Below are 15,626 nucleotides of genomic sequence, written 5' to 3'. Positions count from 1 at the left end.
TTGCTCAGGGGCCCAACAGTGGCAACTTGGCAGTGGGGCTTGAACCAGCAACCTTCTGATAACAAGTCAAGTGCCTTAAACACTGAGCTATCACTGGCCACATTAAAATTTCACTAACAATACAACTCAATGTCCTTTATTGAATCTTAAAACTATACTCACCAGCCACTTTATTGGGTAGAGCTGTACAACTGTACAGCTGCACAACTGCTTGTTAATAACACATCTAATTTTCTGATTAAATATTAGCACCAACTCAATGCATATAGGCATGCAGATGTGGTCAACATGACCTGTTGAAGTTCAAACCGAGCATCAGAATGGAGATTTAAGTGACTTTGAACATGGTGGTTTGTGCTAGACGGGCTGGTCCGAGTATTTCAGAAACTGCTGATCTACTGGGATTTTCATGCACAACCATCACTAGGGTTTACAGATAATGGTCCAAAAAAGAGAAAATATCCAGTGAGCAGCAGTTCCCTGGGCAAAAAGGCCTTCTTGATGTTGCAGGTCAGGGGAGAGAGGCCAGAATGGTTTGAGCTGATAGAAAGGCAACAATAACTCAAAAATAACCACTTGGTGATTGTTTCTGGTACCTTGTTGAATCTATGCCACAAAGAATTGGTCCAACCCTGTAATAGCACCTAATAAAGTGGCTTGTGAGTATATGTTGAGATTTCACATTTCAATTATTTTAATATACATCATTAAACATTTAATGTCAATGTATAAACTGACAAGCATATGTTTTTATGTGCATTGTAATATGTATGCATCTCTTGAATAAAAAAAAAAAACATTCATAATGTGTTTATTTCTTTGGCACATTAGCTTTTTGCCTCCAATAGACTGATATGGCAGCAGATCTAGTATTCAGTAGAGTGAGCAGAGTGGTAGTTCAGAGTTTGGCTTGAATTCCTTTAGAATTGGCCAGAGCAATCGCTGTAGTAGCTTCTCTGGGCTATGTCATACCCCTTTACACAAAGTAGTCTGTTGTTGAATCTGGAGGCTGTAAGAAAGCATTTCAATAAATCAAATATGTGTGTTCTATTCTGAACGTCTTCATGAGTTTGCACGTTTCCTCTATAATCTAGTTCTTTTGGTAGAATGAGCTATTATTGTCAAAGACTACAACATTCACTTTGGTGATCCTTAAAACCCTTTGAGATCAGCATATACCTCTGTACTAGATTCATTTGGTTTCACTCAACGTATAAGAGAACCCACCCATTCTGGTGGACATGCGCTTGACTTTATACTGATATACAGCATAGACACGGAAAACAGCTTTCTTACCCCAGTCCATCTCAGACTATTCCCTTATTTTATTTGAACTATGCATCAGTCACAATATAGTCGCCTCGCCTCACTAACACACCAGATGTATGTTCACGACAGCTATTGCAAATCTATCCCAAAAGTTTTGATTGGGATACCCCCAAACCCTTTAGAACTTGGATCAAATGACTTAACACAGAGTTTTGCTGCATACACTTGCTCCACTTAAAAATAAAAAAATGGAAGAAATATTTGTACCGTGGTACTAGTACTCGCATTTTAAAAGGTAACACTCGAAAGATAAAATGCAAATGGTGCCCAACTGGACCTGTAGTCTTCTGAATCGCATGTGAAAGAGAGTTGTCTTAATTACAAAAAGGCACTTACTGTAATTACTGCTCAGACAGCTCGTCTCTCCACTCTAATAATCTACTCTCCAGATTTTAAATATTCACATTTGTTCCATTAAATATGACATACAATCAATGTGAAATACAACCATTTGTTTATGTGAATATCAGTTATGGGAAAGTGTTGTATATAGGTAGTTCACTAAACAGGTGTATCAGTGAACTATGGCTTGATGGAGAAGCTGCCAAAGCCAATTATTGTCAGGTCATTCCTGACACACTAAAATAATATGAATTCATAGCACCTATGGATTCATATTATTTTAGTATGTCAGGAATGGCCAAGCCAGAATTCATTGATTAGATACACCTGTTTATTGATCTACTTATATGGTGACTCATAATGCATTGCTCTGTTGGCCCTGAGGAAAGTTCAACACGGACTGAAAATTTGTATTTTGTGCACTTTTCACTGTACAGCTCTGTAATGGAAAGAATAGAAAGACTCTAGTCTGAATTTTATTCTTGTTCTCCGTGAGAGTTTCTTCCTCATGCTCTCAAGGAGTTTCTCCTCACCACTGTCGCCTTTGGCTTGCGTACTGGGTGCTTGGAATTGGACATCTGTAAAGCTGCTTTGTGAAGAGGCTATTTTGAAAAGCATCATATAAATAAACTGACTTTGTCTTTGAAGAGCAATTGCTCCTAAGGAACATCCTAACTTGCTTTATCTTTGTTTAATTGCATTTAATATTACAAGTGAAAGCAGGAAGGGGCATCAAATAAGCACAGGCCATCATTTCTATTGAAACATTTGCATGAACTAAGGAGCTGAGCGTCACGTGGGGAATCTCGGGTGGAAAGGAATGCATGTATAAAATACCCTCAGGTGTACATTTGCCCTAAATACAGACCGACATTTATCTTTTTCCATTCCCTCATGCGTTTCCTCACCTGTGTGCCTTCCGGGATCAATCCTGGGTTGATCGGTAGGCCACTGTTTCTGCGGGCCTCGTACCCTGTACCCTTCACAACCAGCAGTCTGAGAGAGGTGCCTGCCTTCTTGATCAGCCTCATCACTTCCTCAAAGTGCTCATGTTCCACGTTCTGGCCGTTCACCTCCACGATCACATCCCCCTCCCACAGTCCTGCTCTCTCTCCAGCACACCCCGCTGTCACCTACAGGACAAAAGCAAGATACCTTATTCTGTTTAAGCATTTGGAGAGTAGAAGTGACTTACCCAGCGGAGAAATCAGATTTGCTGCCATTGAATGAGGTCAGTGAAAATTATGTTGATTTATGCCTAAAGGTAATGCTACAGAAAATGTAATGTTGGTCTTGAACAGTACAGTATGCTGCTGATAAAATATTCCAGGTGAATAGATGAGAACCTGTCCAATGTAGGGTCCCGGTTTGTTCTGGTTGCAAGCCAAGATGAAGCCAAATCCTCTGGCCTCCTTGTGAAGGACACAGAGGCGAGGACACGACCGGTTAGTGTGCACATCCTTGCGTGGTAGAGTGAGCTCAGGGAAATGCTCCCTTTTTGGAATGTTTTGTTCGTAAAACAATAACGGTGAAAAACCCAGCTGTGGAGGACACAATCAGGAAATGATTGCTATTCATTCAGAATATCGCAACAAAATCAGGTTTTGTCTGTAGAATAAACAAAATATACGGAAAACACAGGACACAGCTATTCTACATTCAGTATCTGCTCAATATGAAACACATTTGGGTTAGTGAGAGTCTTAATGTGCAGAGCTGAGTGTAATCCTCATGGTAATATGTACTGTATGTCAAAAAAGATGTTGCTTCAGCAACCAACCCAGTAAGCGATATGAATATTAATGTTTCACTAAAACACTGTTCCTTATATGGCATTGAATATAGTCCACAAATCTGTAGTATATCACCCATGTGTGTGTGTGTTGCCGTTAATGCACACCTGTGTGAAGTAGTCTCTGCCCTGGATGGAGATGGTGGTAAACGTGACCTGCTGACCACTTTTCCGTATTCTGCTGACAATGTCCTCATGCTCCAAACCTTCCACCTGCTCTCCATTGACTGCCAACAGCAGATCACCATCCTCCATCCCTGCAGCCTCTGCTGGGCTACAAGGGTCCACCTCTCGCAGCACGTGAGCTACAGTGCCCCATACCGCAGAACACACTTCATCATACCCCATAATACCAAACCAACACTAGGCCTGGGCAAAAATCCAAATCACCAATATGGACATAATAGAACATAAACACGTTTGGGCTTTGAATCTGAGTTGTATCATACAGAACCTATTCTTATAAGCCAGTGGTTCACAATAGAGTCCTCAAGACCACTGCATATAGTTCTTCTGTTTGGTCTGACCAAGCTCCCGACACACCTCAGTTCACGTGGTTAGGTAATACTCTGAGCTGGGATCAAACAAATACTTGAACTGTGAGTCTTGAGAAGTGGACTGCAAAACGCTGATGCAACCCACATTTTAGCACTTGTGCCCGCTAGTCATTTTACATGGGTTTGCCCCCCCCCAAAAATCCTGAGATTTGATGATGATCAAGTTAAATACTGTCTAATAATTTAGTATGTAGAGAGAATACTTGTGTGCTGAAGCTGACTCACCAATTCTCCCTGAAGTCAGCTTCTCTTGTCGTAGAAGGAAGCCATAGCCCTGTAGTCCCTGGACAAGATGTAGAGTTTTTGGCCTGTGCAGTAGGTTATGGGTGCAAGCAAATGCAGGAACAATGGGCAGTTTTCGGCGAATATAGCTCTCTTCACTTGTGCTGTCTATCACCAAGATGGTCACATATTCGCCACACCTCTTAATCTAGTAGAAAAAAAAAATTTCAGAGAATGTCAGGTTAAAAATAGTCACTGGGCCAAATGTTACATAATTATGATGCCAACCAACCATTTTTGACAATGCTGAATGTGAGAGGGTTGAGACCATAACTCCATTGATCCAGAGCAGATGGTCCCCTGCCTGAACGCCTGCTCTTTCAGCCGGACCCTCAATCGCTGGGTTCAGATAATACCTCCCTCTATCACCTGTACAAAAAAAGTAATCAGTGTTCCCTCAGTCTGTGTAGATCTGTATATACAAACAGACGTCCATACATTTTCACTGTTGTAGTTTGTATTTAACCTACTATGACCCCATACCCTCAATTGGGATGATGCTGAACCCAAAGCCGAAGCCAGGCTCTCTGTTGATGTGGTACAGGCGGGGGCGGGCATAGCCATCTCCACGGTGAGCCCGGACCAGAGCCATGAGGTTTGTTCCATCAGACACAGCACATTCATACTCCTCAGCACCCAGCACCAGTAAGCACACGTGTAGCCCAGATGCTCGCACCTTTTGGACCACCTGCCAGACAGGACACCAAGACAGCAGAGACGCCGAGCTCAGAGACACATCCAGATACATAGACAGATATGCACAGCTCAGAGACACCACCAGACACAAAGGCAATAGAGATGCCGAGCTCAGAGACACCACCAGACACAAAGGCAATAGAGATGCCGAGCTCAGAGACACAACCAGATACAGAGACAGCAGAGACACAGAGCTCAGAGACACAACCAGACACAAAGACAAGAGATGCAGATCTCAGAGACACAACCAGATACAGAGACAGCAGAGACGCAGAGCTCAATGACACAACCAGACACAGAGACAGCACAGCTCAGAGACACAACCAGTAAAACAGAAGCAATGCAGGTAACTGTGGTCAAGTATTTTTTAAAATATATTTTGAATTAAGAAGCTTTTGCACATACTTGCTAAAGATTCATTGTGCTCAAATATTTTGTTTGTTTGTTTGTTAGTTTGTTTGCTTAAAAGGCATACATTTATTGCTTTCTCCATTTACAGAAAAATCAGCAGTGCTGCAGTTAACTTCTGTGGTTTCCCTGTGACTGATACATTTATTTAACACTAGTCACTAGCAATTCGGCTGTGTAGGACGCAGGGATGATGAAATGTAGGTTACCTTGGGAGCACAGGGGGAACATCCATTTTCCTTCATGGTTCTGTTAGGAAGTAGGTCTTTACCTTTTGAAGTAGATCTTTACCTCTGAATGCTCTTGATTGTCCACAAAGTGCTCATTGACCTCAAGAATGCGGTCTCCGTCCCTCAGCCCGCTGCGCTGTGCTGCGCTCCATGGAGTCACCTGCTGCACCACATGGCCCCTGCAACCCTGGTCCTCCCGCAGGTAGAATCCAAAGCCTTCACCCTCCTCTCGCTTTAACAGGCACAGACGTGGACACAGGTCTGGACCTAAAGCAGACGCCACTGGGTATTGATCTGGTATCTTCTCCAAATACAGAAGAGATGGTTGACTTTACCTGCATCATCTGAGATAACCAGGGCCGGATTGTCAATCCCCTCTTTTGGGTTGAAAGTGAACTTTCTTTAAACAAACACCAAATAAATAAAATTACAAAATCAAATTGGGACAACCAGACATAGAAAAAAGTGGGATTTGGTATGTAGTCATTGCAGTACATTATTTAACAGATATTATTAATTTAGCCAATTTAACTGATAGGTTACTCTGCAAGAGTTGCAGAATAAGGCTAGAATGTTCGTGTTCTCACTTATCATTTATTCACTTCATGAAACTATTAAAGGACACTTACTGTGGCAACTCTGTCGCATCCCCTGGCCCTATAGATATAAAAATAACTTTGTAACATTCAAAATGTTGCCCTATTTCCACCAACAATCTTTCCTCCAGTTTAAAATATAATTCTGCCTGCTGACGTGTGCCTGAGGTTTAACATTAACTTGAAAACAACTTTCACTGGTTTGGGTAATGCAGTCTGCACTTTGTAAAATAATATAAAAAATAAGCAAATGAACATATTTGTCAAATAAACCTGAAATTCTGTATGTCAATATGACATACAGAATATTAGGGTTAAAAGGTTAAAAATTCTAATGACAGTGTTTATCTGGTGCACAGTTTGTGACCATGCCAGCTCTAATGGTTTGTGTAGGCCTAGGCAAAGAGCAGCTATGTTCTAATATATCAGCTGACAGCTACAACTGTTATGACAGGTTGTCCTGAGAGAATCACCGCCTTAATATGCTGATTTCATCTTCTAAAGTGATAACACTTAGCTAACAGTATTTGAAGGTTTATCTTTTCAATATATATTTCCTTTGCATTTAGCAGACATTCTTGTCAAGAGCAACTTACAATGGTGCTTTATTTCTTGTTTATATCTGATATTAAGATATGAATATAAACCCAAACAAGCATTATAAACATAACACACCAAATCACTCATAAAATCCTTAACATGAGAAAAGATCATATATTGCTTCTATATTTGCAAATTCCAGTGATTTACATTTTCCTTATCCTAAACACGATCGAGGCTAGTTACCTGCGGTGTATTTCATGGTGCTGTGTCCTGTGTCCTGCGTCCTGACTCTCTCAGTAGGTGGCAGACAGTAAGAAGGATCAAGGTGCATGTCGAAGCACCTAGCGCACTCCTCCCATGACTCCTCCCTTCTCCTCTACCCCTTTGGAGTTTAATATTTAAGCTGAGGTTTATGAGACAATAGCCCAGAAAGAGCTAGCTGTCAGCAGGCTCCAATGCTTTTACTATAGAACACTGCGTAAAGTCAAACATAAAGATCCAAAATAGAACATGTTAACTGTGTAATGAATGGAAACAGTACAAATGCAATGACTCTTAGACTGCACATGAAAAAAAGAACAAGACAGAAAGGTTCTCATTTTGTCTCTTATTTATTGATTATTCTTTGAGGGAGCACATAGTGCATGCTAAAATGAGGTAAACTATGATTGAAGGCACAAAATTGTTAGTTAAACGGTAGAAAGTTATTAAATATCCATTGCAACTCAGTGGTGAAAGAAAATTGTAGGTGTTAATTAATAGGCTAATTTAATACTGTACCAACTGTGTAGTCACTGAAGACTGCCAAAACTAGTCAGTGTAGTACTATTGCTTGTAGGGTGCTAAACCCATAATGGTTGGAACAACATTTTGATTATAGGCAGAAGACAAACCTTACAAAAGCATTAATAAATATCTATACAGACCAAAAACCAAGGTAACATTTTTTTGTTACATGACCTGCTACACTGATCACTGTACCACTAAAAGGTTTTTCAAGTACTGTTCAGAAATATAGTCCAATTCATCCATAATAACTTGAAACACTGTCTACAAACAAGTATGTTTTATGTGGAAGCACTGAGTGGGGAAATGCACGGTGAATAATAAACAGAAATGAATCATGCAAAGGAAGACTAGATTTGTACATATGTTCATAGGACTGCATATTTGGATCCCCCAAAACACCCCCCCCCCCCCCCCCCCAACACCTAGACTTTTATTTTGAAGCAGGTGTGGTGCCTGTTGTGCTGCTTGTCTCCAGCATTCGTAGGGTTTTCCTCACCACACTCTCCACTCTGTGGAAGTGCAGCTTCTTCCAGAAGCTGTGGTGTTGCTGTCGTCCCCACTCCAGGTCCTTCAGGAAGACCCGCAGCTGCTCACGCACGCGCTCTCTCTCCCACAACAGTGAGTTCTTCCCTATCACGTTCAGGATGGGGTGCCAGTCCTCCGAGATGTCCGACCCCTCCGTCACCGATGCGAGAGTTTTCACACGCCTGCCCCCTTTCTTCTGCGGGACACCGCGAATGTGCAGTGACCGTTTGCCAGCGTCAGTCAACTGATTCAGGTACAGGCTGGGAAATCACCGGAAAAAAGGCTCAATCAAATCACTGATGCACTTTCTAAAATCTGAAAAAGCATCATGACCAGATGGCAGCAAAATGGATAGTAAAATGGCAGAGTGAAAGCAAGAACAGCCACACTCACTGCACAGTGTGGACAGTCGGATGCTCTCTGCAGGCGTCGGCCAGGGTCAGTGCCGCATCGTCTCCAATGTTGTTGTAGGCCACATTTAGCTCCTGTAAGCCAGTATGCTGGCTCAACCGCTCTGCCATCTTAAGCGCAGTACAGTCTCCCAGGCCAGTATGCATCAAAGATAGCTTCTGCAAAGACTTGTTACCAGGCAGAGCATCCAGCAGAAGACTCGCTCCGCTGTCCAACAAGGAGTTATCACACAACCTGTAGCCAGAGCAAGAAGAATAAAGTTTATACACAAGAAGCAATACAGCATATATCTATGTCAAATAACCTAAGAATGCAAGAAACAGTGGCCCTATTTCTACATGTGTGCACAGTAAAAATAGTTGTGTACAAGTATGCTGATTTAGAAGAGAGCCTAGCAAATACAGAAAAATTAGAATAATTTATATAAAAGAAAACAAGCATTTTCAAGACCACTGATCTTCTTGAACCAAGCAATCTCAACATAAAACAAAATGCAGATGAAATCAGCTTACTGTAGTGATTTAATTGTACAGCTGGGTCCAAGTAGCAGATCTCGCAGCAGTGCACATGATTCAGGACCCAGGCTGTTAAACTGCAGACTGAAAATGGCAAGAAAAACACACACACACACACACACACACACACACACACACACACACACACACACACACACACACACACACACACACACACACATACACACCATTAGTTTGCTACTTTTTAAAAAAAGAGGGTAATGTGTTTTTAAATCATATATTGATTATATACTGCTTGCAAATGCACCTTAAATCAGGTCCCTTTGGTGAACCTTTTGAGACAGATTAAAAATTCAATTAATGTCTTCTATTACCTTACATCATCGTCCATGCAGGAGCATTGTATGACTATACAATTATGTAAACACCAAGTAATCTATGCATTATTCTCAAGATATGCTCGGATATCTTTGAGCTCACTTTATATTGCCTGAACCTACCTTCATCAGTTTTACATAATGGGCAAAGTTAAGGCTTTACATAACTACACACTGACTATAATTAAACCAATTATTAGAGTTAACAGTTTGAAAGAACATTTGGGTGATTCATAAAATGTGTCAATGTATTAAAAAATACACATGGCAAGGTACTACTAAACATTCCAAAATTAATCATATAATCAGTTCATGTAATCATGTAAATCATGTGAGAAAATTGATGTAATTGACAAGGAGCTAATTGCTAATACCAATGCCATGCTTAACATTTTATGATTTACCATAAGTGCTGTAAGCTTGCCAGGTTTAATAAGCAATGTCTCACTTGAGGCTCCGGGTGTGATGAAAGGCCGGCCACAGCATGGGTAGCAGTTCTGGGGTGATGTGGCAGGAGGAAAGGTCGAGCTCGTTCAATAGGAAGGTGGAGGGTGTGCAGTCCAGCACCGAGCTCAAGACAAAGCACTTGAGGGGGGTCATCCGCACGGTGGACAGCTTGATGGCCTTGATGGGTTGCAGGACCTCAGCCATGAGCTGCGGGTTCTGGAGCTCGTAGAGCAGAACCAGGAGGTCCATCAACTCGGTAGGAGGCAGAACCAGGCGGCTCCCCTTGATCAGCTGCTTCTTAAGCGTGTGAGTGATCTGCGCCACCGTGGAGCTCTTGATGCTGCAGCCCAGCTGATCCAGCAATCTTCTGTTGCCATAATGAAGAAGTCCTCCCTTAAAAATAGGGTACAGCTCGAAGGGCCCAGTGTCGTCTTCTTGCTGCAGCTGCGGGCCCTGCACTCCTAGCAGGCTTTGCTCCACTTGATCTAAAACATCTTCGTTGAAACTGTCTTCTGAACGAAACATTTCTGCAGCCATGGTGTTGGCAATACGACCCCTGCTAAGACTGCTGACACGCTCAAAAAGTTTTGGGAACAATTTCACCAAGTTGAAAATGGCGAAGATCCTGAGAGGTAGAAACTTGGAGAGGATGCTCAATAAAGCAGTGACATCCTCGCCAGCTTGTCCAATTATTACTGACAACTGATTAGTCACCTTCTCCATAGCACTCTTATTCTCACCAAGAACAACATAAAGTGCAGCCAGATAGTCCTGCATGGCAGGAACTGCAAAGACATATCGTTTGTCATCCAGCTCAGTAAGATTTTTATTACGTTCAACACAAGGCACCAGAAAAAAGTCCAGCACATCTGTGCGAAACACTGCCAGCTGCTGAAGTTCTTCGTCAGTTTTAGTCTGTCCACCTATCCACTGTTCTAGGTCTTTCTTGGAAAACGATGTGCGCTTACTAGTCACTCCATCAAAAGCCAGCTTCCCTACAGTGCGAACCACGTAAAGCATCAATGACGTCTGGGGCTCTTGTGAAGATGCGTCTCCCGTGGCCAGCACCTCTCCTTCAAAGTTGAGCCCCAGGAAGCTGGTGTAGATACCTGTAAGAGTGCGAATGGGTGCATGGACATCAGTGAAGTGCAGTAAGTGTAGAATGGCACAGGTGAGCCAGCAGTAGGAAGGTAAGAAGCAGGCTGTGGCCAGCTGGCTTTCCTTCTGAAGGTTGAGGTAGAGCATCTCGATCAGAGATTCTGCCTCCTTGTTTGGCTTCTCTCCACTTTGCAGTAACAATCTGCTTGTGAAGTAGGCTCTCTGGCGATCAGGATCGTTGAACCCACAGATCTGAACATAGCGGCTAACGTACTTTTTGGGGATATAATCTACAGCAGACAGTCTGGTTGTAATCAAAATGCTGGCCTGAAAAATATTCAAAAGGATAAAACATTGCATTAATCCTCAATTTGGCTGTTAAAAGATAAAAATTAGTACATCTATTCACTTTAAAATAAACATTTACAAAAAAGAAACAAAAAAATAAATAAATGACAGCAAGACAACATAGTAATACAGATTTAATAAACAGAAAAAAAGTTCTTATGAAGATGAAGAGAATATCTGGACCTTTTACACACACACACACACACACACACACACACACACACACACACACACACACACACACACACACACCTCAGGTAGGAGGTACTTCCTAAGCAGGTTAACCACAATGGCTGCTGGTGGAAGTGCCTCATTAGGATCACTGCATAGGTCGGTGGAGCCAATCCTAAAGTCTAAGTTCATCTTCTCCATGCCATTGAAAATAAAGAGTACCTCTCTAGCCTGATTACCATCTCCATTAACAAATGCTGTCTTTCGAAGGTGCACATACTTTCTACCCACAAGGTCTCTCAGTGATGTGGATTTGGACAAATTAGAGAGGTCTTCACATGAAAAGGGCAGCACTAACTTGAACTGGGACAGCACAGACCCAGCACACCAGTCCAAAACCAGCTTGCGAACAACTGTGCTCTTCCCAGTACCAACAGCCCCATACAGCAGAACATTTGGTCCTCGTCCCTGGCCATCACTTTGACTTCCGTCAAAAAGCTGCTCGACTGTGAGAGCATGGCTCACTGATGCATTTCCCTTATAGGGACTGGTTGAAAGGCCTTTTCCATCCTCTGGGTTCCTCTTCAGGATTAGTGGCTCTACATGCATTGTCTCAGGAGAAAAGTAACCCCCAAACTGCTTTTCTTCCCGGGGAAGGTGACTGAACCATAACAGTAACCTCTGTTTGTGGATGTTTACAGGATCTGGGGGCCAAACACAGCAACAACATTGAGAGGAGACAATGTTTAATGTCACTGGGGGCAAACAATGTTTTCAATACAACATTTACAGCCACTGGCTAGGAACAAATGCTCAACATTGAACTGAATTGAATATGATACAATTTAAGGATACTTTAGAGGTATAAAATCTTCATTTACAGTTACAGTTGATATGAGTAAAAATGCAAGCTTACCTGCATCAGATATGCTATAACTAAATAACCTCAAATTGAAAGCAGTGGATGGTGAATTCATTAATTGTATCCGTTCATTCCACACACTTCCATGAGGACCTATCCCTCTGCTGAGGATAAAGGATGTAGGAAAAATAACTTAAAAACTATAAAAGTGTAATTATTTTCACATGCTGCCATATGCCGTACTACACACCATACTACCTTTAAACTGTGTTATCATCCTACCTGAGAAGCAGGGAGGTCCTTGTCTTTCTCATACCACGGAAGTCAGCTGGTGAAAGGGTAAAAAAGTGACTTGTGATAAAGTAAATTAAAAAATAATGGCTTTCACATGTAAGGAACTGGTTACTTGACCACAGATAAAGGCATTTAATATAAAGATACTTTTTGCTGTAGCTGCTGAGTGAAACTTTTGGGGCACATTTGTTTGTGTCGCCGTCCTCCCAAGCCGCCACATTCTGCTGTCCTTCAGGAACCCTGAAATAACAACAACAAAAAAAAAAAAACTCGTTAAAGGGGCTACAGTCATTTACACGTGTTGGAGTCTAGTAGTGTTTCTCATATAAATTCTGCACAGCAATCAGACAACCCAATTTGAATGTGAAACTTCATTGCTTGCAGAACTTCTGAAAGCTTACTTTAAAATATTCCACCAAATATTTCATATTTTCCTTCAATGTGTGCAATGTGCTCAATATTGTGCAGTCTCGACAATGGAGTGGGTACAAGACGTTTTACCTGTGCAACCAGTAGTCTAGCACCCACACATTGGACAACAAGTAGGTAACGTTAGCTATCTGGTTACATGTTACTTCTTGCCAGCACAATACCACAGTGACCACAAACACACTATTAACGACAGCTACTACGTCTAAAGAATACTTGATTCACAATGTGTAACTATATAATTTCAGTGGTTTTAGATAAAGACCTCATATAATTGGATAGATATCGCGTCTAAGCGATCCATTTAACGTTATTGTCGGCAACACATTCAAAAATTATAGCTAGCTATGCAACAGTAACAGTATGAAGGCATTTAGCTGGGTTAGCTAGCTAAATAGCTGATTTAGCTAGCTAGCATGTTGGATTTACCATAAGCAAATTCCATCAGCACCAACCATCGCACTGATATCTCAACGTTATTGACTGAACCAAGCTTTCTTGCTATCCTAATGCCAGAAATAAATCTGAAGGTTTTTATAACAAAGTCGGAAACACTCTGACCATGCACTTGAACACCCAGTGTTTGTTTATAAATATGGCGATACCTGACTTTTGACAGTGAAGTATCAAGGGTGCAAGAGATTTCATTTACATTGCCAAAGTTCAGAGAGCATAGAATAAATATTTTAATGAGGAGAGTACTCTTACCTCGTGAACAATTTTTATAGTCAGGTTATACATCTATTCCTAAAACCAGACACCACAGAATGTTGCAGACGAATGTCTGTAGCCTCGTCTGTCAGTTTAAAGTGTTACTAGACAACATGATTACTTCCTGTTCTTCGAAGGACAGATAATCTGTCTGCTCACTGAAATCATGCCCCTATAACGCAAAGTCAAGGAGATCAGACATCTCATGACATGGCAATAATTCCTCAGTAGCCGAGTGCTCAGAAAAATCTAAAATCTGAAACTCTTGTTGTTCATCATAAGGGATTTAACTGCGAAATTTGACGAACCTCAGTGGACGTCAGATGGAAACTCTTTGCAAGTTTGTATAAAAGCATGGGCGATTAAAAACAGTGTTGTAAACATGGTTTTAAAATCATGGATACTGAACCATGGGAGAACTTTAAACACAAGCCTATCTTTAAGTTATAACATTAAAAAATATATCCAAATAGATTTGGACGGAGAAGAGTGGAAAGCATACGTCATAGAAAACCGGTATTGTATTATTATTACACGTATTAACCGTCCTCTGTTTTCATCCCTCGGCCTTTTAATTGTCTCCATAAACTTCACATTAAAGAGGTGGGTGGAATCTAATCAAGTGATCTAAGATCACCGGTGCAATGAGAACAGAGATGGAGTCCACTGTTTCCAAATTTAATTAATCCGTCACAGTGTAATTCAGTGACGTAATTCATACAAATTTCCTGCGCATATGACTCGCAGGAACAGTCCTAAAATGGTTCAGTATATACTTGTAAGACAGGAAATATTTTGTCAAAACAGAAAATTAAGTTTCTGTCTTATTTACATTGACGACATTTAGCACATGCTCTTTTTTTTAACTTCATCTTGGCCATATAGCACAAGATTTTGGGCTCTCTCACCACACCTATGCAGATGACAGTCAGATTTACTGGTAGAGGCAGCACCAGCAAGGAGCCCTAGAGGCTGAGCCACTAAAGGCCGTGCAGATGGACAGCTACGTAGCGACTTGCTGGCTACTCAGTCATTCAGCACACTATACTACAGTACAGTCGTGGCCAAAAGTTGAGACTGACAAATTTGGTTTCACAAAGTTTACTGCCTCATTTTTGGTATAGTGAAGTACAATTATAAGCATTTCATAAGTTCTTTTTAAAATAAACATTTTATTGAGAAATACATCCAGTTTAAGCAAACACTTAATATTTATATTTAAAATGTTGACCCTACTTTAAGACTTCTGCAATTCATCTTGGCATGCTGGATATCAGCTACTTGGCAAAATCTTGACTGAGCGCAACCCATTTTTGCCTAATCAGTGCTTGGTGTTGATCACAATTTCTGTTTTTGATTGTCCACCCTTTTTTTGAGGATTGACAACAGGTTTTCAATGGGATTAAGATGTGAGGGGTTTCCTGGCCATGGACCCAAGATTTAAAGGTTTTGTTCATCAAGATACTTGGTTATCACCTTTGCCTTGTAACATGGTGTGCCATCATGCTGGAAAAAGCATTGTTCATCAGCAAATTGCTCCTGGAGCATTGGGAGAACTTGCTCTTGGAGGATGTTTTGATACCATTCCTTATTCATGGCAGTGTTCTTAGGCAAAATTTTGAGCAAACCCATTCCCTTGGATGAGAAGCAACCCCACACATGAATGGTCTCAGAATGCCCCACTGTTGGCATGACACAGAACTCATGGTAATGCTCACGTTTTCTTCTCAGGACAATCATTTGTCCATATATCCGAAACAGTCTGAAGGGGGCGTCATCAGAGAAAATAACTTTGTAACAATCACATAGGTTAAACATGTATATGTGTATCAACCTTTTCACTTTTTTATTTTTACTCGTGTTGTCGGTTGAGCGCATGCCCCGTAAAAGGGGGGCATGCTACATGAGTTTAG

The 15,626-nt window shown here is 41.4% G+C and overlaps 2 protein-coding genes across 2 annotated transcripts; both read right to left on the bottom strand.

Moving 5' to 3' along the window:
* Positions 1–19: 19 nt before the first annotated feature.
* On the bottom strand, positions 20–7,066 carry pdzd3a (PDZ domain containing 3a). The gene is made up of 11 exons (XM_027013402.2): positions 7,019–7,066; positions 6,266–6,293; positions 5,972–6,036; positions 5,698–5,903; positions 4,786–4,990; positions 4,535–4,671; positions 4,246–4,450; positions 3,572–3,768; positions 3,018–3,212; positions 2,580–2,804; positions 20–1,009 (listed from the first exon to the last, which is right to left on the bottom strand). The coding sequence occupies exons 1-11, from the start codon at positions 7,032–7,034 to the stop codon at positions 977–979; spliced, it is 1,512 nt and encodes a 503-aa protein (XP_026869203.2). The 5' UTR covers positions 7,035–7,066; the 3' UTR covers positions 20–976.
* Positions 7,067–7,990: 924 nt separating this feature from the next.
* Positions 7,991–13,974, bottom strand: nlrx1 (NLR family member X1). The gene is made up of 9 exons (XM_027013412.2): positions 13,711–13,974; positions 12,721–12,813; positions 12,562–12,607; positions 12,334–12,443; positions 11,499–12,121; positions 9,802–11,225; positions 9,013–9,099; positions 8,483–8,734; positions 7,991–8,349 (listed from the first exon to the last, which is right to left on the bottom strand). The coding sequence occupies exons 2-9, from the start codon at positions 12,791–12,793 to the stop codon at positions 7,995–7,997; spliced, it is 2,970 nt and encodes a 989-aa protein (XP_026869213.2). The 5' UTR covers positions 12,794–12,813; positions 13,711–13,974; the 3' UTR covers positions 7,991–7,994.
* Between the last annotated feature and the right edge of the window lie 1,652 nt (positions 13,975–15,626).

Source organism: Electrophorus electricus, chromosome 15, assembly GCF_013358815.1.
Source record: "Electrophorus electricus isolate fEleEle1 chromosome 15, fEleEle1.pri, whole genome shotgun sequence".
Classification (NCBI taxonomy): Eukaryota; Metazoa; Chordata; class Actinopteri; order Gymnotiformes; family Gymnotidae; genus Electrophorus; species Electrophorus electricus.
The sequence above is the reverse complement of the archived record's forward strand: the minus strand, read 5'-3'. Positions and strand labels throughout refer to the sequence as shown.

Excerpts from the sequence above, each read along its gene's own strand:
- pdzd3a (XM_027013402.2), bottom strand. Across the intron at positions 6,037-6,265 it reads GATGCGACAGAGTTGCCACA|AAAGTTCACTTTCAACCCAA; the intron begins GTAAGTGTCCTT and ends GTTTGTTTAAAG. Across the intron at positions 2,805-3,017 it reads CGGGACCCTACATTGGACAG|GTGACAGCGGGGTGTGCTGG; the intron begins GTTCTCATCTAT and ends TTTGTCCTGTAG.
- nlrx1 (XM_027013412.2), bottom strand. The coding sequence starts at position 12,793 with ATGTGGCGGCTTGGGAGGACGGCGACACAAACAAATGTGCCCCAAAAG. Across the intron at positions 12,608-12,720 it reads CTCAGCAGCTACAGCAAAAA|CTGACTTCCGTGGTATGAGA; the intron begins GTATCTTTATAT and ends CCCTTTCACCAG. Across the intron at positions 12,122-12,333 it reads TTATAGCATATCTGATGCAG|ATCCTGTAAACATCCACAAA; the intron begins GTAAGCTTGCAT and ends TTTGGCCCCCAG.